The 26,969-nt window shown below is 40.3% G+C and overlaps 1 protein-coding gene across 11 annotated transcripts in view; it reads right to left on the bottom strand.

Annotated features, from left to right (window-relative positions):
• LOC110972002 (golgin subfamily A member 6-like protein 22) overlaps positions 1-26,969 on the bottom strand; it is a 162,133-nt gene that overhangs the window by 118,833 nt on the left and 16,331 nt on the right. For 7 of the 11 annotated variants that reach the window (XM_051943893.1, XM_051943892.1, XM_051943894.1 and 4 more), the window contains 7 exons: positions 25,338-25,421; positions 18,059-18,109; positions 14,795-14,878; positions 13,846-13,920; positions 13,383-13,499; positions 13,010-13,117; positions 11,899-12,903 (listed from right to left, as the gene is read on the bottom strand). In XM_051943893.1, the coding sequence (XP_051799853.1) occupies positions 12,766-12,903; positions 13,010-13,117; positions 13,383-13,499; positions 13,846-13,920; positions 14,795-14,878; positions 18,059-18,109; positions 25,338-25,421 (657 nt within the window). In that variant the 3' untranslated portion in view covers positions 11,899-12,765. Of the gene's footprint in view, positions 1-11,898; positions 12,904-13,009; positions 13,118-13,382; positions 13,502-13,845; positions 13,921-14,794; positions 14,879-18,058; positions 18,110-25,337; positions 25,422-26,969 lie in introns of those variants that run through there. The other 4 variants (XR_007939710.1, XM_051943898.1, XM_051943900.1 and 1 more) reach the window with 4 other exon arrangements.

The raw sequence follows: 26,969 nt of genomic DNA, 5'->3' as shown, positions 1-26,969 counted from the left end.
GCTTGGGCTGATTTGGACATGCCTGGCCGTGACCTTTTCTGGTGGAGGGATCAGGGTGATGACCTTGTCCGCAGTGTACCAGATCTTGTCCTCCATTCGCGGTCAGAAAAAGCGGTTTTGCCCAATTTTGTGCATGACTTTGACCTCCAGGGAACCTGCAGATGAGGGGTAAAATATGTGTTAGAATTAGAAATATCAAGCAAACTAATAGTGAACAGTGAAATAGGAGAGAAAACCAAAAACATGTACAAATCACCTTCTGTGATGTCTTCAATGATTCCAGGATATGGATCATTGTCATATGTGACAACACACCATTTTCCAACAAGGTCTTCAATGATATCGTCAATTGAACAGAGAGTCCCTTCACACCCAGAGCTCAAGGTGGAATGGCTTCCCTCTTCAGGGCTGTTGGTTCAGCTGTTCCACCATCTCTTCCAGGCTGTGCTGATGATCCAATGTTAATGGACGACAGTTGGAAACAGGGACAGATGGCCTCTAAAGAAAATATAAGATAAAATAAACCTTTAATAATCCCAGGTGAGGGGAAATTTGGTTTTGCCACAGCAACAGAGAATGTACTGAAATACAAGATACCAATACAGTACATGATGAATAGTACATAGAAACATGTACACAAAAATCTAAATACACAATATCAATATCGGTCTACACAAAATACAATAATCAGGACACAAGTTGTGTCATACCTGTTGCAGAAGCAGCTGAGCACTCTATAATGGATTGCGCTAGTGCTCTCACATGAACTCTCAATCTCTTTCTGTCTTTTCAAAAATGCCCTGTGCTTTCGTTGCCTTTTATTCCAGGATCTTCTGACCTTCCTTTGCTCCCGGGCAGATAAATCGCTGATAGCTTTCACCTTTCCTTCTTCCTTTCTCTTTCTTTCCTTAAATGCTCTTGGTACTTCTCTGGGTCATCCATCACTCTTTGTCTGTATTCTCTCAGCCTCTCTGCTGCACTTTTTCTGCTTTGCTTTGCCATATTGGTGTTTTGTTCATTTCTCCCTGTTCCTTTCTCCTGATGTTGTATAATTTAAAACATGAATCAGCATTATCTACATGTTTTAAGCGGTAATAACGATCAAACATTGACTTAAATAAGTGGACCATTACATGTTGTCACAACCGAAACGATCGTGTCACAACCGAAACTCTACCATTTGTTTCGGTTGTGACTGTTTCAGTTGTGACAATTTTAGCTAATTTTAGCTAATAGCTAACAAATGCTACTACGCACATGGCCAGCAAATGACTGTTTGAACAGGTGTACACACATATAAACATAATATGTTGCATTAAACCTCCAAAAGTTTACCTAATTGCAGAATATGTGTTTGGTAGTGACAATTAAAAATGTTCCAGACAGATTTTCAGATTTTGGAACACATTTACTCCAAAATGATGAGCGGTAACTACTCACCATGATGCCATGAGGTAGAGGGATGCTGAGTCTCTGCCTGATCAAAAATGCAGGGGTGTGGCTAAAAACCAGGCTCAACCTATGTGGTAAAACTATCTGTGTTTCGGGCGTGACATGAAAGCATGGGACAGTATTTTTTGAATGATCTTTTTAAATTAAAAAAATAAACCCACAATACATCCAAATCTTTTCAATGCTGTTTAAAAGAAATCAACAAGACATTTTAAAAAACATCATTGAAAAAAAATACAAAATTGTTTTAAGTATTATTTTCATAGGTCGAAATTTAGGGCTTAGGGGTTGGGACAACCATTTCCCAATAGAAAGTACACTATAAATGATGATTTTGTATATATTTATTTATTAGCTTATTACTATCTATTTGCTGTTTTGTGTGTTAAATAGATCATAACAGAATCTTAGTAAATATGTAAAGTCTGAATTCTTAATTGTTTTGTTACATAGTTTGTTTAGTGTGGGACCACAGCTAGGACAAATTCGGTAGAATCCTGCAGCTTGTCAAGTGGGGCCTAGTTATTTGAGATCCCAGGAGCAACCACCACCTAAATAAAAGCTTTAAGCAGACCAATGAAAAGTTAAAATGAGAAACTATATAAGTTAACCACATGATTATGCTTATGTTTGATGCAAGAATGATTTTAATAGGCTGATATATATTCTGGAAATGATGATTGCTATAGAAGAGAATGATTTAAAATAAGTTATTTGATCATGCTAAGAAAAATGATTTAAAGAAGTGATTCAGTGTAACTAAGTGAGTTTTGAATGGAAGTAATCTGTGCTGTTCTGAGCTGTATGCAGACAGGATGGGAAAAGCAGAAGTCTCCTCAGAAATGAGGAACTTGGAGTTTCCACAGGATGACAGGATGGGCTCAGGCCTACATTGTCATGACAACTGAAGTGTGTGTAACAAGTGGATGTGTTAACAGAAAAGATGGAAAGAATGATGTATGCGTGATAGGAAGAAGGTTGTGTCTTAAACCTATGAATTAATTACCTGGGCGTACCTATTAGTTAGAATTGTGTGTGAAAATGTGTATGTGCTAAGCTGAAGTCGAGCTAGGGTATAAAACCCAGAGACACAGACACTGAATTGGGAGTTCTCCCCTGGAGGGGGGAGATGCTGCTCGCCGGAGCTGCCGGGGAGCATCGCTAGAGTTCTGAAGAATCTTCACCGGACCCTTTTGCCCAAGAGACGTGAAGACAACGCAGGACTTAGGCTCCAGAGTTCGCTGAGAACATCGTTGGAGGCAAAGTCTTTGTCTGACTTTGTTCAACAAGCGAAGACCACACTTTGCCAGACAGAGAGTCCTGAGAGGTCTGCAGTTGTCCAAAGAGATGAAGAGAGGCAAGCACCCATGGCATCCAGAGAGGCACAGGAGGCAGCAGCAGAGGGCTGCTCCACTCCAGGGGCTGGAAGACCCAGTGACCCACCACAGCCTGATGAGACGGGGGCTTTCCACCACCACCATCCGACTGAGAAGACAGCTGAGACGCCCGCACTTGTGTTCCAGCTGCTACTAAAGATAACTGCCAGACCAACGATTGGCTATCGGGACCTTTCCACTCCCCCTGCCTATGAAGAACACCCTCTGCCCACGAAGAAGACTTCGTACCGAGTCTGCTGGTCCACGGAGGAGTTCAACTAGACGCAGGTCAAGACCGGGCGTGGCAGCTAAGGCCTGGCTGTCCGCTCTCTCTCCTAAATTTACTAATTAGAGAAGATTCTTAGGTACGCTCAGCTTAGTTTAGTTTAGTTTGAAATAATCAGAAATAATTAAATTGTTTAATCATGAATTGATGCTGTGCCCTTGCTAAAACTTGCTTAATAAAACGCTATATTGCATTTAAAGAGAAGTCTAATGAAATGATTATGATTCACCTATTCTGCAAAGTGGTAAAAAGTTAAGTTGATTGTGTGCATTAAATCTAATGGTTCTTAAAGGTTACTTTAATCCAACTAGTTATTTAAACATTACCCCTGAGGTTAGTTTTCCAAACCTCTAAAACAAACCTAGGAATATCAACAAGTGCCACAGTTTTAAGAGGAAAGCTGTCGTTAACAAACGTGGTCAATAAATCAATTCTACTACTTAGGAGGGCTGCTTAGTAAGAGAGTATTTATTGGAGTAAGAGGGGTAAGACGTTTGGAAGAAGACAGTTAGGACCTAGGCGAGTATTCCTCGACACCAGCTTAATTATTCTGCTGAAACCTGTTAGGTGGAATACTAATAGGCAGATAGAATCTAACCCTTTAAACGGAGAGCTGGTCCTGATTTAACCTGAGGCAAGGGTTAAAGAAGGTGATACTGAACGACATGGCGTCCCTGGGTGGGCAGGGCTCGACTAAGACAGACGCTAAAAAGGGACTCCTGTCAGATGATACTGAACGACATGGCGTCCCTGGGTGGGCACGGCTCGACTAAGACAGACGCTAAAAAGGGACTCCTGTCAGATGATACTGACCGACATGGCGTCCCTGGGCAGGGCTTGACTACGACTAAGAGAGAAGCGCCCAAAAGAATATTCTGAGGGTCCAGACCGACACCTAGAATCAACCGCCAGAGCCTTCCAGTGGAAACTGGGGAAGAGAGGGCGAATCTCTTCTGACCGAGGGTCCACAGCTGCAGAGATTGGGGAAGGAAAAGGACGAGACCTTCTGACCGAGGATCCACAGCACGGGTGATCAGCCGACGTACGACACGGGATCATCACGCCTGACGGGAGGTACAGTGAGAACCGCAGGCTAGAAGAAGCCGCAGTGACCTTGGGCCAGCGCACCCCAGAAAAGAGGCACCGCGGAGCAGCCAGACAGAGTCTGCACTCATCCCTGCTCAACGGTCCTACGAGAGGTTTTGAGGAAGCAGACAACTCGAGACGACAAAGACGATGGCTGAGAGCCAGCCAGAGAAAGATGTACTCGTCCCTGCCAAAGAAAAAGAGCCAGTTCAAGAAGACGCGAAAGTCGGAGGCTCCGATGAATCAGAGGAAGAAGATTCATCCTCCAAAACCCCAGTGCCCGGGGAAATAACGATCAGTGAAGTGGTAAGAGAGTCCGCTTCGAAGAAGCTTCACCCAGGTTCCACTCCAATGTACCAGAACCAGATTGTACTGGTAGGAGAGGGATGGAGCAACTGTCTGCAAGAGACACAGATGAGGAAATGAGAGTTACAGGACATGCTGCTTTGCAGGGTGAGAGCTCAGACGCAGATGAGGAAGTAAGGCCAAAAATAGAGTTGGCCACATCAGCGGCAGGCACCCCGGCTGCAGAGGCAGAGAAGCGGCTGTAGAGGATGGCAGCTGTCACTAAGGAAGAGGAGGAATCCAAGAAGTGGAGCAGCTAGAGCCAGTTCCAGATTAAAGAAAACCAGGAACCAGAAACCATGGCTACGAGCACACAAGGCTTACCACCCTTCGTCGGAGTAGCCAACGTCAAAGGGGTGGTTACTATGCAGAGAAATACAACGAGGCTCTGGGCAGGCAGAGCCCTGAAGAAACTGGATGATGCTGAAAGCAGAATCCTGTCAGATGATGAAGAGATGCAAGTCATCGGCGGCTGTGAGGACACATCCGAACTGTTGCAGATCGCTGGGGAAGTGACCGTCACCACTGAAGACGATGGACGGACGCAGCTGGGTGGTGTGGTTAACCTGTCTGCTCCAGAGGATGATGAGTATCTTTTAAAATGACCTGGTGTTAGCTACCTGTGATCTCAAGGAGAGGGTGTCAAGTGGGGCCTAGTTATTTGAGATCCCAGGAGCAACCACCACCTAAATAAAAGCTTTAAGCAGACCAATGAAAAGTTAAAATGAGAAACTATATAAGTTAACCACATGATTATGCTTATGTTTGATGCAAGAATGATTTTAATAGGCTGATATATATTCTGGAAATGATGATTGCTATAGAAGAGAATGATTTAAAATAAGTTATTTGATCATGCTAAGAAAAATGATTTAAAGAAGTGATTCAGTGTAACTAAGTGAGTTTTGAATGGAAGTAATCTGTGCTGTTCTGAGCTGTATGCAGACAGGATGGGAAAAGCAGAAGTCTCCTCAGAAATGAGGAACTTGGAGTTTCCACAGGATGACAGGATGGGCTCAGGCCTACATTGTCATGACAACTGAAGTGTGTGTAACAAGTGGATGTGTTAACAGAAAAGATGGAAAGAATGATGTATGCGTGATAGGAAGAAGGTTGTGTCTTAAACCTATGAATTAATTACCTGGGCGTACCTATTAGTTAGAATTGTGTGTGAAAATGTGTATGTGCTAAGCTGAAGTCGAGCTAGGGTATAAAACCCAGAGACACAGACACTGAATTGGGAGTTCTCCCCTGGAGGGGGAGATGCTGCTCGCCGGAGCTGCCGGGGAGCATCGCTAGAGTTCTGAAGAATCTTCACCGGACCCTTTTGCCCAAGAGACGTGAAGACAACGCAGGACTTAGGCTCCAGAGTTCGCTGAGAACATCGTTGGAGGCAAAGTCTTTGTCTGACTTTGTTCAACAAGCGAAGACCACACTTTGCCAGACAGAGAGTCCTGAGAGGTCTGCAGTTGTCCAAAGAGATGAAGAGAGGCAAGCACCCATGGCATCCAGAGAGGCACAGGAGGCAGCAGCAGAGGGCTGCTCCACTCCAGGGGCTGGAAGACCCAGTGACCCACCACAGCCTGATGAGACGGGGGCTTTCCACCACCACCATCCGACTGAGAAGACAGCTGAGACGCCCGCACTTGTGTTCCAGCTGCTACTAAAGATAACTGCCAGACCAACGATTGGCTATCGGGACCTCTCCACTCCCCCTGCCTATGAAGAACACCCTCTGCCCACGAAGAAGACTTCGTACCGAGTCTGCTGGTCCACGGAGGAGTTCAACTAGACGCAGGTCAAGACCGGGCGTGGCAGCTAAGGCCTGGCTGTCCGCTCTCTCTCCTAAATTTACTAATTAGAGAAGATTCTTAGGTACGCTCAGCTTAGTTTAGTTTAGTTTGAAATAATCAGAAATAATTAAATTGTTTAATCATGAATTGATGCTGTGCCCTTGCTAAAACTTGCTTAATAAAACGCTATATTGCATTTAAAGAGAAGTCTAATGAAATGATTATGATTCACCTATTCTGCAAAGTGGTAAAAAGTTAAGTTGATTGTGTGCATTAAATCTAATGGTTCTTAAAGGTTACTTTAATCCAACTAGTTATTTAAACATTACCCCTGAGGTTAGTTTTCCAAACCTCTAAAACGAACCTAGGAATATCAACAAGTGCCACAGTTTTAAGAGGAAAGCTGTCGTTAACAAACGTGGTCAATAAATCAATTCTACTACTTAGGAGGGCTGCTTAGTAAGAGAGTATTTATTGGAGTAAGAGGGGTAAGACGTTTGGAAGAAGACAGTTAGGACCTAGGCGAGTATTCCTCGACACCAGCTTAATTATTCTGCTGAAACCTGTTAGGTGGAATACTAATAGGCAGATAGAATCTAACCCTTTAAACGGAGAGCTGGTCCTGATTTAACCTGAGGCAAGGGTTAAAGAAGGCTATACTGAACGACAAGCTCAATAGCCAATCAGGTTATGGTTGCTCGGGGAAAATTACTGATAATTGGCCTATCGGCGTCGCCAAATTTAACGCCGATGGGGCGCTGGAAATGTCGCCCCAACTGCTACGTAAAAAGCGTGAACGTCTATGATCGCTAGAGCTACTTGAGGAGCCAGCGCTAGTTTTTTTTCGTAGTGCGACTCCCAGACTCCGTCCTACATCGGGAGGAAAAGAGGAGGGAGAAGATTCTTGTATAAATAAAACCTAGAGAGAGAGACAAACACATGCACACAGAAAAATAGACACACAGGAACAGAGACTCACAGAGGAACAGACACACAGGAGCACAGACAGAGTGTCTTTTAAGTTTATTTTACATTCAATGGGCAGTATGTAATAATAATATAGTTGTGGGTTGGTTGGTTGGTTCTCAATTCTTTGTATGTTACATTTTTATAGGAAATGTTCTCTTTCATTCTCTCTTCAAAAATAACTCAACCTACATTGATAGCATAACGTCTAATATGTCTGTAAATTGTTTCTTCTTCTGTGAAACTGGAAACTGAAATTAAATTATTATTGTTATATTATTGTATTATTATTATTATTATTGTGTATTATTATGCTTATGCTAGATTAGGCAGGGAAATCTGTTGGCACACCAGCCCCACCAAGATTTTTTTTTCACCGGCCACCACTGAGAATGGCCCATATAGAGACAATTCACCCTTTGTCAAGCCCCGCCCCCCCACGAGTTTGTTGCTTGGTCGGACAACCAAGTCTGCCTCTCCATTCACTCCCATTGTAAAAACGACTTTTTCCATTGCCTTATACAGCATTTTAATATACAGAAACAAAAACAGAATCATTATATAAATGAAGAGGAACATCTCTTGTACAATATTGTGGCTTCGCAAAATGTTGTCTTCCCTCCAAAACACGATATTTTCTTAGTTTAGCTAACATTGGATAAAACAGATTCATTTATCCACCAGAGGGGGCGCTGTTTCCCCCTTTCTGCTTGGCGCGATTGAATATAGGGTGACCTAACGGGACCTCAAACCAGCACCTGATCACAAACCGGGACCGGGATGGCAGGTCAACATGCTAATAGCACACTCCCAGCCACAGACTTACCTTTACAGGCTATATGTGACCAGTTTTCGAGCCAGGGCTCTCAAATATCCTCAAAGTGTAGACAACAGGGCCTTCAGTATGCTTTGGAGAGTTATGTACGTGACATAACTTTCACAGATACTTCTATAAATGCAAAATGCTACAGATCCATGCGAAAAAGAGAGAAACCTCATTTACTTTCTGTACATGTAACTCCAGATGGAGTCATCACAGGTCAGAACTGCTCCTGCACTGCAGGGTAAGTGAATTATACAATATTAACACTGTAGTAATATTAAGTAATTAATCAAGTAATTATCACACTAGCTAGGCATATGTTATATATTCATTATTATGCAAAAATGTGCTTATATTTTCAGGTCTGCTGGTTACTGTTCCCATATTGTTGGATTAATGTACACATTGGATCTTCAGCGTGGTCAAAAAGAGGTCTCAAATCCACTATCCTGCACTAGTATGCCACAAATGTGGCACAAACCACGTGGAAAAACAATAGGGAATGAACCTGTGTCACACATTAAGCCATTGAAAGCCAAACTTAAAAGAAAGAGAAAGGTCACTTTGAGGCATATGAAGAGGTAAACCAAAAATATCAATGTAATAACCGTGAACAATCTGATGAATGAACAAGTAAAAGATCCTTGTAGACTATTAAAGAACAGTGATAAAATGAATCAATTACTTTAATTGCATTAAACAAGTATACAAATGTATTGCATAAAAATGTTTCTGAACTGACTTTTCTTTTTTCATATCCTACATCCACAGGAAACATATAAAAATGACAGATACTGAGCGTTTTCTGACATGTGTCCGACTGTGTTGGGCTGTGCTGTGTCTTCTGCAGTGTAACAGGTCTCTCCTGGGTTTGTTCTCTCTTCTGCCCTGCTGCCAATCTCTTTCGTCTCTTCTGTGCCGCTGCCAATCTCTTCTTTCTCTTCTGCTATGCTGCTTTGCTGTGCGTCTTCTTCTGCCACGTTACTGGTCTGTGCTGTATCTTCAGCCATGGTATGACCTGGGCTTGCCAAACTGCCGCTCTCACTCTGCTGATGCAGCCTTTGTCTAAAAATTAAGAATACATATATTCTGATATGAGGTGTGATGTTACCGCAAGAGTAAAAATAGTGTTATGTATATGCCATATAACCATCGTACATGGGAAATAAAAAATCAATTCTGTTGGATTGTTCTTTGTAAGAATAAAATTTGTTGATACAGTTTTTTTCTTTTTTTTTTATAATTCTCTGCGTCAAATGCCTGTTTTCCAATAGGATCAATTTGGGTAAAAACTTGGGGATTTGGTATTATAAAGGTGGTCAGTCAATGCATGTAGTTTTGGGACACAGTTGTAGAATCCCACAGCTGCTGAGAGCTCATTTGGAAGAAGTTCTCATTAATCTGAAGTAGTGACTATTTTTGAGCCCATACATGATGTTTCACAATCACATCTGCTATCATAACATAACTACAGTATTTTAAAATATAACAATAGAAAATATATTTTTAAAAAAATCTTTCATTCTTATCTCAACAGGCAAAAGAGCTGTCTTATCCTTAATAGATAAGCACTCTGATAAGTACGAAGGGTTTCTTCAGTCGTCATCTGTACTTGTAGGAAGGAGTCTGGACGTTTCCTACTAGTACAGATGACGACTGAAATCCTTCCTACAATGGATCCTTCCTGTACGACTGAGAGCCTTCACAAGCACTCTGATAAGTACTATCATAATAAACATTACAGAGACATGACAATGCAGCAAGAATTAGTACATAAGGTATAAAATATAATTAAGCACTTTTGTTTTACAAGCGTTACCTTTTGGGGTTAAGTCTGCAAGGCTTAACAGACTTTCCTGTTGCATCCACGGGGTTTGGGTATCGATCACTTGGTGCCCCATCAACAAAGTGCTTTCATAAAAATATAAACAGATGTTACAGAATGGCATCATCTTGGCATGCGAACACAATCATGCTATGACAGCTAGTGGCTACGACAGCTATAATGCCAATTTTGGCTAGCAGAAGGAAATAAATGCCTATAAAACCTAAGTACAACCACTAACATTAGCTCTTAAATTGTGACATTACTACTGTAAAGAATAATGTGCCAACTTACCTCAGAGCAGATGTACGTGTATTTCGTTATTTTGGACGGATTTAGCTGCCAGTGCGGACGTCCGCATAAACGTATCCAAAGTAAACATTTTTCGTAATGTACTTTCGGTTTCGGGAATGGGATAAAATATACTCCTGGGCTTCTCTCAGGATAGCGAGAGTCACTTTTACAAGTCCCCCATGCACACCGTTTAACCATTTTAAATCTACTCTTGTTCAGTTGTTGTGATGTTGTGATAGAGCCGAGGCCAAATGTCCAACCGGAAGTTGGGCAACGGCGAAGGATTTTTCTGATTGGTCGAGCCAGGAACCAATCAGAGGGCTGACAAAGGGTGAATTGGGTTTTTACAACGATGTATGAAAGGAACGCCGAATTAGCAGGAACGTCTCCGCCGAACTCCCTCAAACAATCAGCAGATGAAACGTAGTTGGAACAAAGGCAACCATCGATGTATGAGAGGAACGCCGGAAGGCTGAAACGTCTCTGCCGTACTTCCTCAAATGAGCAGACGATACGTAGCAGGTGGCTGTGGCGAGGCAGAAACTGGAACGGCTGAACCGGTGACTGGAGAGAAGAACAAAGAGCGGAGTTAGGGACGGATGACGGTGAGAAGTGGTAAAGGAATCAGGTGAGTGATTACAGGAATGAACGTTGCTATTGCTACGATCCGGTGCTGAGGAGCAGGCAGCATCTGCTTATGAAGGAGATTGTGATGATCTGATGAGCTGCTCTCAGCTGCTTCCCCGCCCAGCGATCATGATTGAATAAAGAACACCTGTTGCCACTCCTGCCTGCTGAGCCACACCAAGAGAGAGAGAAGGAAAAGCATACACAACAAAACCACAGAATCATGCTCAATTAGGCCCAGCTGCTGCTGGCCTGACAGTATCAATTCCAATAAAGTTCCTATGGAGTTCAACCGATCATTTTACCTGAAACATTCATGTTTTACCATCTTATTTCACTGGTTTATAGGATTTGCAGCCAGAAAAAAAGAAATAAAGAAACTACTGGTGAATCAGAAAGTCTCTACAAATTTAAATGGACATGAGTTTCAATAATTTTAGACTTTTCTGTTCAGTTGGAAACATAAAAAAAAATCCAGTTTAAATAACAAAAAACTTATCTTAAAAGAAACCCAGCAGCTACTATGATCAGTTCAACCAACTCTGCATATCAACATGGCAGCACAGTGGAAGAAGGTTGATGATTAACTGGTGCTTTTATCTCTCAGTAGTAAAACAATCCAGTGGTTATTGAGGTCAGAGCTTATCTGAAGTCAGACAAGCCATAAAAAGCAAACATGAGACACTTTCACTTTCACTTCTACCAGTGAACTGACCTCCACAGTCAGACTGGAGTTAAAGTGTAACTAGTGAGATTATCCCACATTCAAAGCTGATACTCCACATTTTTAACTGGAATCCAAACGTAAATCTTTGTTCATCCGATTTCTGAGCTCAGCTGCACAACTTCCACAGAAATTAAAACATCATTTATAAATGCAACTTCACACATTCAAGGCTGCTGAAATAAATAAAACAACAACAAACAAGAAACAAAATCTAGAAAAATATGATGTATTTATTCATAATCATCAGAATTCATCTAAAGACTCTTTAGAAACAAGAAGCTCAGTTTGACAACTTCAGTGTAACTTCTACAGTAAATCAACCTTTAATTCTGTTGTTTTAAAGACATCTATAGATATAATATCAGGTTGTTCTTTTAATGTCTCTGTGATGGTTTGGTTGCAGCACATTACTGGAAATGACATAAAAAACGCAATCCTGTACATAGGGACTATTGTGCTTTACAATAAAACATACGTTTTACAGTTTGTGTTGTGTTTCTGTCAGTGTTGTCAGGATGTTATACAAACTGATAGAATCATGAATTCTATAAAGTTCAGACAGATTTCATTTCATGATGCTGTTCCTTCTGAACTGGAAACTTGATTAGAAACTGATCCAACTATTGCAGCAAAATCCTGTTTGGAGACAAAAACAGCTGATAAAACCCTGAATGTGTCCAGACCTGAATATTATAAAAACTATGAGATCAAGCAGACAGAGAAACAAATTAAACACACTTAAAGTCCAAAGAAGAACTCTGTTCAGTGAAAGAAGATTTATTGAATAAAATACAAGATTACTGAAGAAAACCTGAAGACAGTCGACACATGAAGTTTGAAGAACAGCAAAAGGAGGTTAAACTAAAAACTGACTTTAACTTGTAGAAAACATTTTGTTCTGATTGTTTTAATGTTGTACATATTTCTGGTCTTTTCTTGTTCTATCTTCTGCTCATTACAACTTTGATAAAACAACAAACCTGATGAGTTTTCCACAGAACTGAACATGAACTAATGAGAACATTTGAAAACAAGTTGTTAAAAATAAAACTAAAAAATGATTTTAAAAAAGATCATATAAATTTGATATTCAGAAAAAACAAAGGCTTACTTTGAATAATGCAGAAATTTTAAAAAAAAAAGATGTTTCACATGTGTATTTAAATTACAGCAGTCTGAAGGTCTCTCCATTGTTGCTGATGAGGTAGATCTGCAGTTTGTCTGCAGGACTCCAGTTCATCATGTCCAACCACACCTGTTTAACATCTCCAGGAGGTTTGCTTGGATAGCGTTGGGAGGAGATCTATAAAGATAGTACATTCAAAAGTTACAGATTTACAAACACAATTAAAATAATAAAGAAGTTTTAAAAAGTAAAAAATATAACAAAGTGAAAAGTTCAGACTCACACAGAGAATTCCTCCAGCCTGAAGTTTGAATGACTCCTTAATTGTGTATGCGTCTGTTTCTCTGTTGTTCTTCAGTAGTTTTAACTTCCAGTCTCCCAGATTTATCTCCTGCAGGAGGAAAATTAGACACCAAAGGTAGAAAAACTAAATCATCTCCAGTGTGTGTTTCATACATGGTGTCCACAAATAAAATGATGACCTCTTTACATGTTGACCTACAGACAAAATACACTCTGATGTTAACAGCATTAGCTGTTATTTAATGAACCATTTAGAATATCTGTGGATATATTTGATCATCATATTGATATAAAACTTATTGTACATGTTTACACAGTATTCAGAAAGTTCATCTACATGTAAACAACATTACCTCAGAGGAAATGTTCTTGAGACGGATGTAGAGGCCGTTTTGATGGACCTCTTCTACAGTTATGGGTGATATTGTTGATCTCCCACTGACTGAGTTTGTTCGACTGATCTCCTCCAGCTGAGATAAAAAAAATAACAAAACACACTCAAACACACATATTTGTTCAAGTGATAACAGACCAGCATTGACTTCATGACTTCAGCTTTTCATTCAACATGTACTCTGACAAATGTCTCTTCACTCTGAAATATTTTCTTCCCAAACTTTCATCAGCAAAATAAAGAGTTTATCAAATTTTCTCCTACTGAACAATCAAGTTTGTATCATTAAATCAATGAAGCCACAAGACTGAATCTGAGATATTTAGTGGTTTTTAAATTAGTTTTTATGGGTATTTTAAGGTAAGTATTTTTATTTCAATTTCCTATGAAAACAGATAGAAGAGGGATGACAGTGGATCAACCTCCTTATTTTCGTTTTCAAGTTCTGTACTCAACTCTCCCACAGACTCTGTCGCCATTTTCTTCTCATTCTGGAGCTGGAAACAAGAGAGAGAGAAAACAAAATATTAATCTGAACACATCATTACATGACATTAATGTGTGACTTCTGATTGGTTGGAGACTCATTAAAAGCATGTTCATGTAACAAAGCTGAGTTCTGCTTAAATCTCTGTTTCTGTAGCTTTAGATGGTGAGGAAGTTCTCCTCTGAACCAGCTGCTTGGAACATTCACTTTATCACCTTATTTTAATTCAGGTAACTCTGTCTCTCAACAATCATGTTCATATTTAACTAAACTACATGTTTGATTCTCACTAATATGTTTCTAATCAACATCTTTTCTTTTATTTCTTGTCAACCTGGTAACAGAGAAAATGGAGGAAAGTCTTCAAACATGTTCTGAAAGGTTCATATTTGAACCCAAATCATGGTGTTTTTCTAACTGCAGAGTTCTGGTTGCAGAAATGGAACCAAGCAGTGAATGAAAGTGAAACCAAAGTGTCAGAATAAAGGTTCCACATGGAACATGAATCCTGGTCTCCTGGATGAAAGTCCTGTTTCTGTTTTATGTCTTCTTCAGGAAACTTTGTGGCTCTTTCAAACTCTAAACTTTTCCTACAACGTCACAGTCTGAGAATTCTAGAGAGAAAATAGATTTGTGTGAAAAATGAGAATGTAGTTTAGTGGTATAGGAAGATAATTGTTGCTTTCAGAATGATGGATGTGGATGTTTCTGCAGTGGAAGTGACACCACAATGTTTCCAAACTTGACTTCCTTTTACTGACCACTGATCACTGTTTCTGTTCAAAGTTAGTTTCATTAATCCTATCCACTATATTTTCCATCACAGTGAGACAGAGTTCAGTGAAAGTGTCAGTGATTTGATTTGAAAGAATGGTGAGTTTTACCTCTTCCAGACGACTGTTCAGAGTCTCATTTTTCTGTTTCTCCTGCTGGAGTTGATTGAAGGTTTCTGAATAATTTCCCCTCAGCTGCAGGTGAAGAAACACATGTTGTGATTTTAAGGTGTGACACTGATAGTTTTTAATTTTACAGAACACAAAACACCCAACGGTTTATCTTAGAAGTGATGCAGTTACTGTGCAGTGATCCAGTTGTGAATGATTTGACATTTAAATGATTTTACACAGTTTTGTTCTCACTTCTGCTGTAAACTGTAAGTGTATCCTCTCAGTATTCTGGTCTCCTGGATGAAAATCCTGTTGCTGACTTGTCTCTTCATGTTTTCAAGTTCATTTTGTGGCTCTTTCAAGTTTTTGAGGTTTAAGTCAGGACTTTGGGGAGACCAGTCTAGAACCTTCATTCTATTCTGATTGAACCATTTCTTTACCACGTCTGATGTGTGTTTAAGCTCATTGGAACATCCAACTGTGTCCAAGATCAACCTTCTGGTGCTGATTTGAGGTTTTCCTGAATAATGTGGAGATGATCCTCTTTCTTCATTATTCTGTTTACTTTGTGTAAAGCTCCAGTTCCACAGAGCATGATACTGCCACCACCATGCTGGATGGTAGGTCTGGTGTTCTTGGGGTTAAAGGCCTCATCTTCTCTCCTCCAAACATATTTATGCTCAGTTTTTCTTCCATCTGACCACAGAACTTTCCTCCAGAGGGTCTTTTCTTTGTCCATGTGATCAGCAGCAGACTTGAGTGGAGCTTTAAGGTTCTGCTTCTAGAGGAAGAACTTCCTTCTTCATGGATCCTCTCAGCTCATGTTGATGTCAAACCCTGTGGACACTGACAGCTGTGTTCCAGCAGCTTCTCATTCATTCACACCTGCTTTCTGATGATTCTTGCTTGACTCTTGACCATCCTGACCAATGGTCTCTCAGCAGCAGGTGATAGTTTGTGTTTTCTTCCTGATGGTGGCAGTAACACAACTGGACCATGAACTTTATACTCATAAACTATTGTTTGCACCAACAGCTTCTGGGGTTCAGAGAGTTCACCTGAACTGACAAATGAACACCTCAAAGTGGGATTCTTCAAAGGGGTCTTATACAACAATAAAGATTTCCTTGAAAAAAAAAAACTTAAATCACATCACTTACTTAAAATAATAAAATTAAATCACTAACAATAAACAAAGATTTTACAATCAATTTTGTGTCACTGAGTCAATGAACCCAATAGATTTCATTGTAACTGAATTTTTCACTGAAACATGAAACTTAAAAGTAATTATGGTAATTCAACTTTTTTTTTTTCAAATTAAATGTCTAATATAGTCTTAGAATAAGTCTGGTATAATATAATATAATATAATATAATTTAATATTAGACCCTCCAGAAAAACGCGATTTTGCGATCGCATGAATTCCTGCATTAATCACCAAAATGCCGCTGATTATGCGGGGGTCAATCATTTCTCAAAAGGCCACATAATCCCCGCAAAACAGTGCATAATTCCCGCAATAATTTCCCATTTCCACGAAAAAAAAGAGAAATATGCGGGTCCCACTTGATTTCACAATTTCGGCATAAAATGAGAAAACTATAACCAATAGAAATGGAGTTGTGAGTTTTTATGTGCCGCCCGGCCTGACGTCATCAGTTCACGCATTCACACACACTGGAAGCACAAACTGATGCGGAGCGCGGCGCCAGTGTTGCCAACTTAGCGACTTTCTCGCTAAATCTAGCGACTTTCCAAAGCGTCCTAGTGACTTTTTTGTCTAAAGCGACTAGCCAGAAATCTAGTGACTTTTTCTGCCGTTTTGGAGACTCTGATAGGAAAACTCGGCTCATTCTGCAGTTACTGTCCTCAACAAGCAGCAGGTGCTGCTGTGAGCTTCTCCCCCTTCCATAGCACAGGCTGTCAGTCCAGTAACCCCACAGCAGTCCCAGTGTCTGATTAGGGGAGACCCACATCACTCTGCGGCCAGACGACAGATGAATCACGCATGCACAAAGTCACTACAGATCCCATCCAGACTTATGGAGCGGAATATAAATGAAAATGTTTCTTCACTGTCATACTAAAATAAACCACAGCATTTAGCCTCTAGTACAGAAACATATTTTGTTTTTTTTATATTCACTTTTTGGTCTCTTCCACGACGTTATTCCTCTCTCCTACAACGTTGATTACAATTACATGCAAACTGGGAAATATGCAAATTAGGCGATGACATCATTTCGCGACTTCTAGCGACTTTAAGGACAGCCAACAGCGACTTTCTTTACTGAGGAGTTGGCAACAGTGCGCGGCGCTCAGAGACAACAAACAAAAATGGCGAATGCTCAAAGATCACATTTACCTACGAATATTTCAGCCAGAGACCGGGCAAAACAGTACCCAGATTTACTGCACGAAAGTGGGGGGAAACTTGTTTTGTACATTATTGCATATCAATATGGTATTGTTCAATGACTGCACTGAGCAGGGTTCCCCAAAGTGCAATAAGGCTCTTATATTTAGACCAGTAGTATTGGCTCACTGAGAGCTGTTATTTTTAGAGTTCAAAGTTGATGTTCAACAGTTAAGTTTAAACTGTGTTTGAAAACACTGGAGCAGGTAGTTTGCTCTACCTCAAAGTATAACTAAGCAGAAAAAATGTTTTATTTCTGAGAAATCTGTGATTGAGGAATGTTTAAGTCATGCTTAAGCTGGCAATAAATGAAACATTGGCAGCACTTACTGTGATGTGTCTTGCATGTAGTATGTCTGTTTATCTTTATATTGCTCTTTTTCATTCAGTGGTAGCCTAGTAACAGGATGTAGGAGAACAATCACCTTTTTTCCCAGTTCTTACATATTTCGCATCTTTTGCATATTTCACAACGATTCCCAAACTTTGCAACTTTCTGCAATTTCCCCACATAAAATGGCATAAAAACCCCGCATATTTATTCGCATAATCAAGGATTTAACCCGCGGAATCAAAGATTTTTGCCTGAATTTTTCTGGAGGATCTATAATATAATATAATATAATAGCGGCTGGTCAGTAACACATGAACACAGAAGGAAATGTTATCACATTAAACTTTGCTGCTCTGGAACCTGAGTCTGGTCTCAGTTATTTCATGTTTCTAATAAGTTCTTTATGGATATTTGAAAATGTCTTGTTTACAACAACAAATCAGTTTTATATGAAAAGAGACAGAAGACAGATGACAGCAGATAAACCTTAATGTGTTCTGTGCTCACCTCTCTCTCAGTCTTCATCCACTTCTGCTTCTCATCCTGGAGCTTCTCTAACTGGAGACAGAATAAAAAGACAATTTATGTATTGAAGCACAGATACACATGACATGATTGGTGGAAAGATTCCTTCTTCTGATTGGTTGGAGACTCATTAAAAGCATGTTCATGTAACATAGCTGAGTTCTGCTTAAATCTCTGTTTCTGTAGATTTAGATGGTGACTTCTTCTGTGTGTTTGTCACATTATTTGACTTTCAGACTGATGGATGTTGATGTTTCTTTAGTGGTTTATAGCAGAAAGTAACAGTGAACAAAACTGGACTGTTGAAGTTTATTATGTGTTCAAGATCATTTAGATTTATGCTCAAATGTAACTCAGTTCATAGACACCAGTCAGTTTCAGTGTTACAGGTTTTCTCAATTGCTAAAACACTAAACTCTATGGGGATGGCTAGTAACTACGTCATCGTGTCCAAAAACGTCGCTTCCATGTCCTACCAAACCAACGATATAATGGTGCTGTGTTGTGTCCCGTGTTGCAACAATAGAAATGATGTAAATAAAATGATATCTTTCTACCGCTTTCCTCTGGACGAAAAGGAGAAGAGAAGATGGCTGACACTGATAAGGTAAATCGGATTTCTAATCTTAGAAAATACATTTAGCGCCGGGAGCCAACGTGCGCTAGCTAGTATTAGCCGCTTGAATCATGTTGTCTTTTTGTGTTACAAGGAGTGTTTGGGCCACATTACAAAAGAAACTAAAAGTGGTCGAGATTAAAGTCTCTGATAATAAGTTTATACTTTTAATTTATAAGAATAAAGTCTGCCGAGGGAGACTTTTGTCCCAGTTTTGGGGACTTGGACTTGCTTGACCAATCTGCCCAAAATACTCGACTTGACTAGGATATGGGTCTATGTGACTTGGATTTAATTGAATCCAATACTTGGACTGACTTGCTAAAAATGTTTGGCTAAGATTATTTTAACTGTTATGGATTCATGATTAGTGTAAAGAGATGCGTAGTTATTTACATATGCAAATTAGCCATGTGCTCCCCGCACAAGTTAGCGCTAGAGTGTGCTGCTGGGAATCTTTAGAGTATAGTGGGAGTGTGGGGAATATTCATTTTACATATCTATTAAACTATCATGTTTTTATTGCTTTCTGCTTATTACTTATAATCATTTTAATTACTCTTTTGCTTATCAATTACAATCATCATTTTATTACTTTTTTACTTATCACTTATAATCATCATTTTAATTACTTCTTACTTATTGCTTATGATCATCATTTTAATTACTTTTGTTTATTACTTATGATCATCATGTTATTACTTTTATTCATTACTTACAATCATCATTTAATTACTCTTTTACTTATTACTTATATTCATCATTAACCTTCATTTGATCATATAATGTGTTAATCATATATTAATGTGCTTGCAACTTGTATTAACCCTATAATCAAATGTATTAAACTGCTTATGAATGCATGTTTGAATTCTAGCTCTTAACCTGGAGAAAAAGTGTTGATCTAAGCAGGTTGTGCAAGTTTCAACGTCTAACCTAAGGAAAATAAGTTTAAGGTAAATGCTTCATGCTCCACTTGACTAAAAGGCTTGCGGTTGCATCTGACCTTTCAAGAACTGGGGGAAGAACTTTCCCCCCTCGCTTCAAACTCACAAATTGAAATAAGAATAGCATCTAGGATGGCAGTTTAGCGTGGTCAGGTGCCAGCTTTTAAATTAAAAGTAAAGAACATCCGTTAAAAACTATGCAATACCTGGAAGAAAGAGGGGGAAGGAGGGGGATCTGTGGTTACAGAGATGTGCAGGTTGTCACGTATGGAATAAGATTACTGTCAAAAGTATTCATCCACAATTCTAACCATTCGTATTCGTAATGTTAAACATTTGTATGTTAATAAAAAATTTGTACACAAAATTCTGCTGTCATATGCATGAGTTTGATAAATTAAGGGTTAGGATTGTTTTTACGAGTATGAACCTAAAAGTTGTGAGTGCAACTCTAATTTCTACGACTATGAAGTCTTCCCTGTGAGGACGAATTCAAGTTTATGGGTACGAGTAGAAAAATACTGGAATGACGTCACATAGGTCACAGGGGAAGGTAATCGAACACCGATTGCTCCAAACGCGCATGCGCCATTTATAAAGAGCAGACGCCGGGTGGACCCGGTGGACCTACCGGGGCAGGTGACGCCTCACAGGTCAAGTAAATAACACATCCAACTTCTTGTAATTTATTTATTTCATGAAACTGTACTGTTTTAATTGATATACAGTTTATGGACGAAAGACGGTACTGCTTAGCTTGCACGCTAACGAGCCGGGCCGGTGACACATTAGCCTTCTAATGCGAGGAGGCTAATGAGGAGGCTTAATAACAAACAAACATAATTTGAGATTATGAATCGTGGCAATTGGCGTATGAATCAGCCCATTGTACCGCCTAAATTGCTGTAAATTAAGTCCAGTTTTAGTTCTTTGCAACTCAGACACGTGCATTAGTTTAGTTTACAATGAATCTGGCGGAGTTCGGTAAAGTTGGAAAGATATTCACAGATTCGGACTTCCGGCATCAATAACTCATGAGATATATGTTGTCAAAACATGAACGATGCCTCTTTCAAATCGTAAGGTAGACAATGTGCTACAAGGCCAATTTTATCAAAAGTCGCTGTATTTCAAGCTACAGAAATAACATTGGCGTCTATGAGCAGCCGCGGTGCAACGAGTGAACAGGGACCGTCTGCAAATAGCAAAACCGCTGCAACAGCGAAAAGAGACACTACACATATATTCAATAACTTCACTGTAGAGCCACCAAAATCACTGGAGCCATGAATGGGCTCTTGCTGGTCAAACTACAACTCTTGCTTTGGCACTAAATTAAAAATCTGAATTTTAAGGAATTTTTATGTTTTGTATGATTATTTATGAGTATTAAAATGGCACTTTTCTTCATGTATGTGGTATATTTTATATAACACACAGGGAAAATGCATAAGGGCATAGTGTACTTGTTTGTCCAAACACATAATTCTGTATAGTAATGGAATTTACATCCTTACCAAAGAGAGTATCAGATAACACCAATATACCAAACAAACTGTTTAGACTGTCACCTCAAGTACTGATGATTGAGAAGAAAGACGATAAGACACTTTATTGCAAAGTTTCAGTGTCAATTGATTCATTTATACCATAATGTTAAAACTGAGAGTAATATTTTTCTAGTTAAGGACTGTACAGGACAATACTTGGAGGTAATAAACCTGACGGTCTGACCAGCACAGGTCACAGCAAGTACACTATGCCCTTATGCCATTTTCCCTGTGTGTAATATAAAATATACCACATACATGAAGAAAAGTGCCATTTTAATACTCATAAAATAATCATACAAAACATAAAAATTCCTTAAAATTCAGATTTTTAATTTAGTGCCAAAGCAAGAGTTGTAGTTTGACCAGCAAGAGCCCATTTCATGGCTCCAGTGATTTTGGTGGCTCTACAGTGAAGTTATTGAATATATGTGTAGTGTCTCTTTTCGCTGTTGCAGCGGTTTTGCTATTTGCAGACGGTCCCTGTTCACTCGTTGCACCGCCGGCTGCTCATAGACGCCAATGTTATTTCTGTAGCTTGAAATACAGCGACTTTTGATAAAATTGGCCTTGTAGCACATTGTCTACCTTACGATTTGAAAGAGGCATCGTTCATGTTTTGACAACATATATCTCATGAGTTATTGATGCCGGAAGTCCGAATCTGTGAATATCTTTCCAACTTTACCGAACTCCGCCAGATTCATTGTAAACTAAACTAATGCACGTGTCTGAGTTTGCAAAGAACTAAAACTGGACTTAATTTACAGCAATTTAGGCTGTACAATGGGCTGATTCATACGCCAATTGCCACGATTCATAATCTCAAATTATGTTTGTTTTGTTATTAAGCCTCCTTAGCCTCCTCATTAGCCTCCTCGCATTAGAAGGCTAATGTGTCACCGGCCCGGCTCGTTAGCGTGCAAGCCTAAGCAGTACCGTCTTTCGTCCATAAACTGTATCTCAATTAAAACAGTACAGTTTCATGAAATAAATAATTACAAGAAGTTGGATGTGTTATTTACTTGACCTGTGAGGCGTCACCTGCCCCGGTAGGTCCACCGGGTCCACCCGGCGTCTACTCTTTATAAATGGCGCATGCGCGTTTGGAGCAATCGGTGTTCGATTACCTTCCCCTGTGACCTATGTGACGTCATTCCAGTATTTTTCTACTCGTACCCATAAACTTGAATTCGTCCTCACAGGGAAGACTCATAGTCGTAGAAATTAGAGTTGCACTCACAACTTTTAGGTTCATACTCGTAAAAACAATCCTAACCCTTAATTTATCAAACTCATGCAATTATGACAGCAGGAATTTTGTGTACAAATTTTTTATTAACATACAAATGTTTAACATTACGAATACGAATGGTTGAATTGTGGATGAATACTTTTGACAGTAATCTTATTCCATAGTCACGTACGCACAGAAGGGCAGAGAGGGTGAAAAGTTCAAACAGCAGCTAGATGCTTAAAACAGGAGTAAAAGTTAAAGTATTGAACCATAAAACAATGTTGAGAATTAAGATTAAATATTTAGCTTCGTGAGAAAATACTATAGAGGAATCTAAATTAGCAATGTATTAAATTAAAATAAAATGGGGAAGAACATAGAAATCTTATATTAATTAATAAAGATTAAAGTAAATCAATAAAGGGGATGGGATCATTCTAATCTGCTATATAGGTGTGATTAAATTATCAAATTGTTGTTCAAAGTTTAGTTGAATAAAACTGAATCAGTAAATTGTTTAATTCAACACCAAATGGAACAGAAATCTGCAGATCACAGCAGAACTGAGCTCTTAAAAATCTGTGTAAAGGTCACAGGAGCGGCCACATACACACACATTCAGAGACACCTTCTGCAGGAGGAAGACGGCGGTGATTGGACAAGACTCAAGACATCCGGAAAGGCCCGTCTCGGCGGGGGCCAATCAGAGGACTGCAAATATTGAGTTTAAAAACTCATGTATTAGCTTAGAGATTCATTCTTTTTGTGACTACAGCTGCATGCAGAAGAACCATTGTCTTAGCTTTAGCAATTCTGCTGTCAGCATTGAGCAAGATAGAATCTGCATGCACGCATTTCTGTTTCATCCTTTGCATTTTTACTAAATATTCTTAATTGAATATTTTGACTCTGAATCTTCCTTGCATCTTTTTTCCTCATAGCAGTAACAAAAGAATCCGCTCTGACAGGAGATAGTAAAAACAATCAGTTCTGTACATTTTTATACAGCAGTCATTTAGTTTGTTTAGTATTGTTTATTGTCTTTGATTGTTTTGCAGGCTCAAAGATTTCACTCCAAACCACAACTCCAGGGTCTGTGGATGGCATTTTCCACACGGCAAAGCAGCTGGGCCAACACGGTTTGCCTGGAATGAGGGAAAGGCTTACAACTCTGTTTGAGTGGTAAGAGTTAAGACCTCGCTTTACCGACTTCGGAAAATCCGCAAAATAAGATGTCACAGTGAAAAAGGTGACCGGTTCTTTCACTACTGCCATTGTGTTTTCATTCGGTGCACCGCGGCGTAGGACACGGAAGTGGTCCGTGACATCACACTAGCCATTCCCATTGTCTGAACCAATTCTCAGTTGCCTGAACCCACTTATTGAATCAGTCACTCTTTTGGCTAAACCATAAGCCCTTTTCACCTGTTTAGACACATCTTGTCAACACACTGTCATTGTGATGCACCTGTGTTCCATAATGGTGAGCACTGGTGGCAAAAGTCAAACACAGTTAAAGCTCAGGCGTCACCGGTTGAACACAACAACTCTAAATTGATCACACTTGTGGCTAATGATGTGAGGGTCCATATAAGCCAGAGCACTGGTTTGTGAGGCACTACAATGGATAGAAATCTAAGAAGAGGAGCATGGATACGGCATGCCAGGGGTTTTTTCTCCTGTTGCCTGGTCAGAGAAAATGTGTCCTGTGATGTAGATGAAGTCCTGTGGTCTGACCCAGTACGGAGAAATGATGCTGTGGCAGAGTAATGCACTTCTTTTCTTTGCACTTCATTTGTATATTTTTGTGCTTTATTTTTACGTACAAGTGCTCCATGTAAATGCACAGGATTTATGTTTTTTCTAATTCTTTTTCTATGTACAAGTGTTACAAATGCCCAGGTATTTAGCTTTACAACATGCATTTAGCCTAAATAACCATTTATTTCTACCGCTTCATGTCCTGAGCGTTGTGTTTTCCTTTTTCTATGTAGTGTTTAGTGACTGCTCAGTATTTAATTTATTGACTTGAGGCATGATTTGACAGCAAAGTTCAGTTTTGAGCACAGATTGAACTGTTTTGAGGTGAAAGTTTGGTTTTGCAAGAAGAGTCAGAGGTTTTGTGAATGTAGCTTGAAAATTGGGTTTTGTGTTCAAAGTTCAGGGAAAAGGAATCTGCTGCTCCTTTATCCACTGGATCGTTAATAAAAGCTGTTCTACGCCAAAACTTGCTCGCTTACTGACTGAATGAATGAGGAAATGAAACATCGTGTGTGGCTGAAAGAGGGTGAAGACAGAGAGAAACTCGAGGTTTTCTCAGATAAACCTGCTGGCGAGCAGGTTAGAGTCATAGAGTCTGTTACTGCGGTAACTGACCGAGAGTTGAAGTTACCCCTCTTTGTGAAACAGGCTCGAGTTACCCCTCTGTCTCAGGGTTAAGTTACCTCGCTTTGTGAAACGGAAAACTCTGAGTTTCCCTCATTTCAAAGTTAAGAAACTCAGAGTTTTCAGTGAACCTGCTTCATGAAACAGGCCCCTGGTCTCCTGGATGAAAGTCCTGTTTCTGTTTTATGTCTTCTTCAGGAAACTTTGTGTCTCTTTCAAACTCTAAACTTTTCCTACAACGTCACAGTCTGAGAATTCTAGTGAGAAAATAGATTTGTGTGAAAATGAGAATGTAGTTTAGTGGTACAGGAAGATAATTGTTGCTTTCAGAATGATGGATGTGGATGTTTCTGCAGTGGAAGTGACACCACAATGTTTCCAAACTTTACTTCCTTTTACTGACCACTGATCACTGTTTCTGTTCAAAGTTAGTTTCATTAATCCTATCCACTATATTTTCCATCACAGTGAGACAGAGTTCAGTGAAAGTGTCAGTGATTTGATTTGAAAGAAAGGTGAGTTTTACCTCTTCCAGACGACTGTTCAGAGTCTCATTTTTCTGTTTCTCCTGCTGGAGTTGATTGTCGGTTTCTGAATTATTTCTCTTCAGCTGCAGGAAAAGAAACACATGTTGTGATTTTCAGGTGTGACACTGATAGTTTTTAATTTTACAGAACACAAAACACCCGATTTCTGGACCAACGTCTCAGAAAAGCTTTCCGCAATCTTAAACTGCAGGATTCCTTTATCTCCAAGTCTGTGTCTACTCGGCGACTTAACAACAACGGACCTACCACGCAAACAATCTCAATCCTTACTTGTAGCCCTCGCCATTGCCAAAAAAACAATCCTTGTTAACTGGAAAAATAAGCAATCTCTGAACATTAATCTCTGGTTGAACCTCCTAATAAACCACATTTCAATGGAGAAAATCTCTGCTTCAAATAAAAATCAGTTGTTAAATTTTATACAAACATGGTCACCGTATGTTAACTCCCTTAACTTAAACCTGAAGGGGGGGGGGGGGGGGGGACCGGGTGCGGTGCATGGGGATGTTGTGGTCTAGCCCATTCCAATTCAATGTTTGCCCTCCCGACACCCTGGACGGCTTCGGGGACGGGGAGAGTGATCCTCGCCCTGTCGCACCGTCTGCCCGCTGGGGTGCCGGAGCTGGGGTGGGGTGGGGTGGGTGTATAGGGGGTGTATGGTGGGGCGCTGGGCCCCTCCGCCTGGCTGGGTGGGGCCCCGTTGATCGCTCCTCTTAATTCACTTCACGAGCTTCGCACAATACACTTTGTAAATGTACACATAGGGCACACAACACATCCCTTGGGGTGGGGGGGGGGGGTGGAAATGTACTATTCCTACTCCACAATTCCCCTTGGGGGTTTTGGGGCTGGGGGGCGGGGGAGTCGGGTTGTGGGGAGGTGGGGGGGGGGGGTCGTGGGGGGAAGTGGGGCTGTGGGCCGGTGGGGCCGCCGTGAGGGGTCCGCTGATGGCCCGTTCTGCTCTGGCTGTGTCGATGGGGGTCGCTCCGGGGCTCCTGGGTGGGGTCTCCGCTTGGTGGCTCCTGCGGGGGGGGCCTGGGTGGACCTCCTTGGGCTGGAGGGGACAGCTCCCTCCTTTGGTAGAGGTTTTCATGCATGCCAGACCCACCACACCGGCACCTACCAAAACTCAATAGACTTTGTTCCTCCGGTTGCTGAGTCAGTGGAGGTTGCTGGGTTAGTGTCTGTGGATCTCACTCTGCTCTATCTATCCTTCTTGTGGCCTCCTGACATCTTCATGATTGATCCAGTTGGGATTTTGTCGTATGTGATGTTTGTGAAGGGTTTTTAGATTTGTAACTGGTTTTAAGGTGTGAATTAAAGAGTACAAACAAATAAAATGCACCTTTTCTCTTAGAACACTGTCTATGCCTCATCTTTCTGTCTGTCCTGTGTTTGTTTTATGTTTCACTTGGGTGTGCACAGCCCTCAATGGCATAATGCAGGAAACAGCTTGAAATAAACATGATAGGTTAATTTGCCATGAGGGCAGGTGATGGTCACAGTCACAAAGAAGAAAAAAATTGCATGAAGCTTAAAGTAATGACACCATGGTTGGTTGGTGTCATTTTTGAGTGGACTTGCAGACAAAAAAAAAAAAACTGTAAGTG

This window comes from Acanthochromis polyacanthus, chromosome 23 (assembly GCF_021347895.1).
Source record: "Acanthochromis polyacanthus isolate Apoly-LR-REF ecotype Palm Island chromosome 23, KAUST_Apoly_ChrSc, whole genome shotgun sequence".
Taxonomy (NCBI): Eukaryota; Metazoa; Chordata; class Actinopteri; family Pomacentridae; genus Acanthochromis; species Acanthochromis polyacanthus.
The sequence above is the reverse complement of the archived record's forward strand: the minus strand, read 5'-3'. Positions and strand labels throughout refer to the sequence as shown.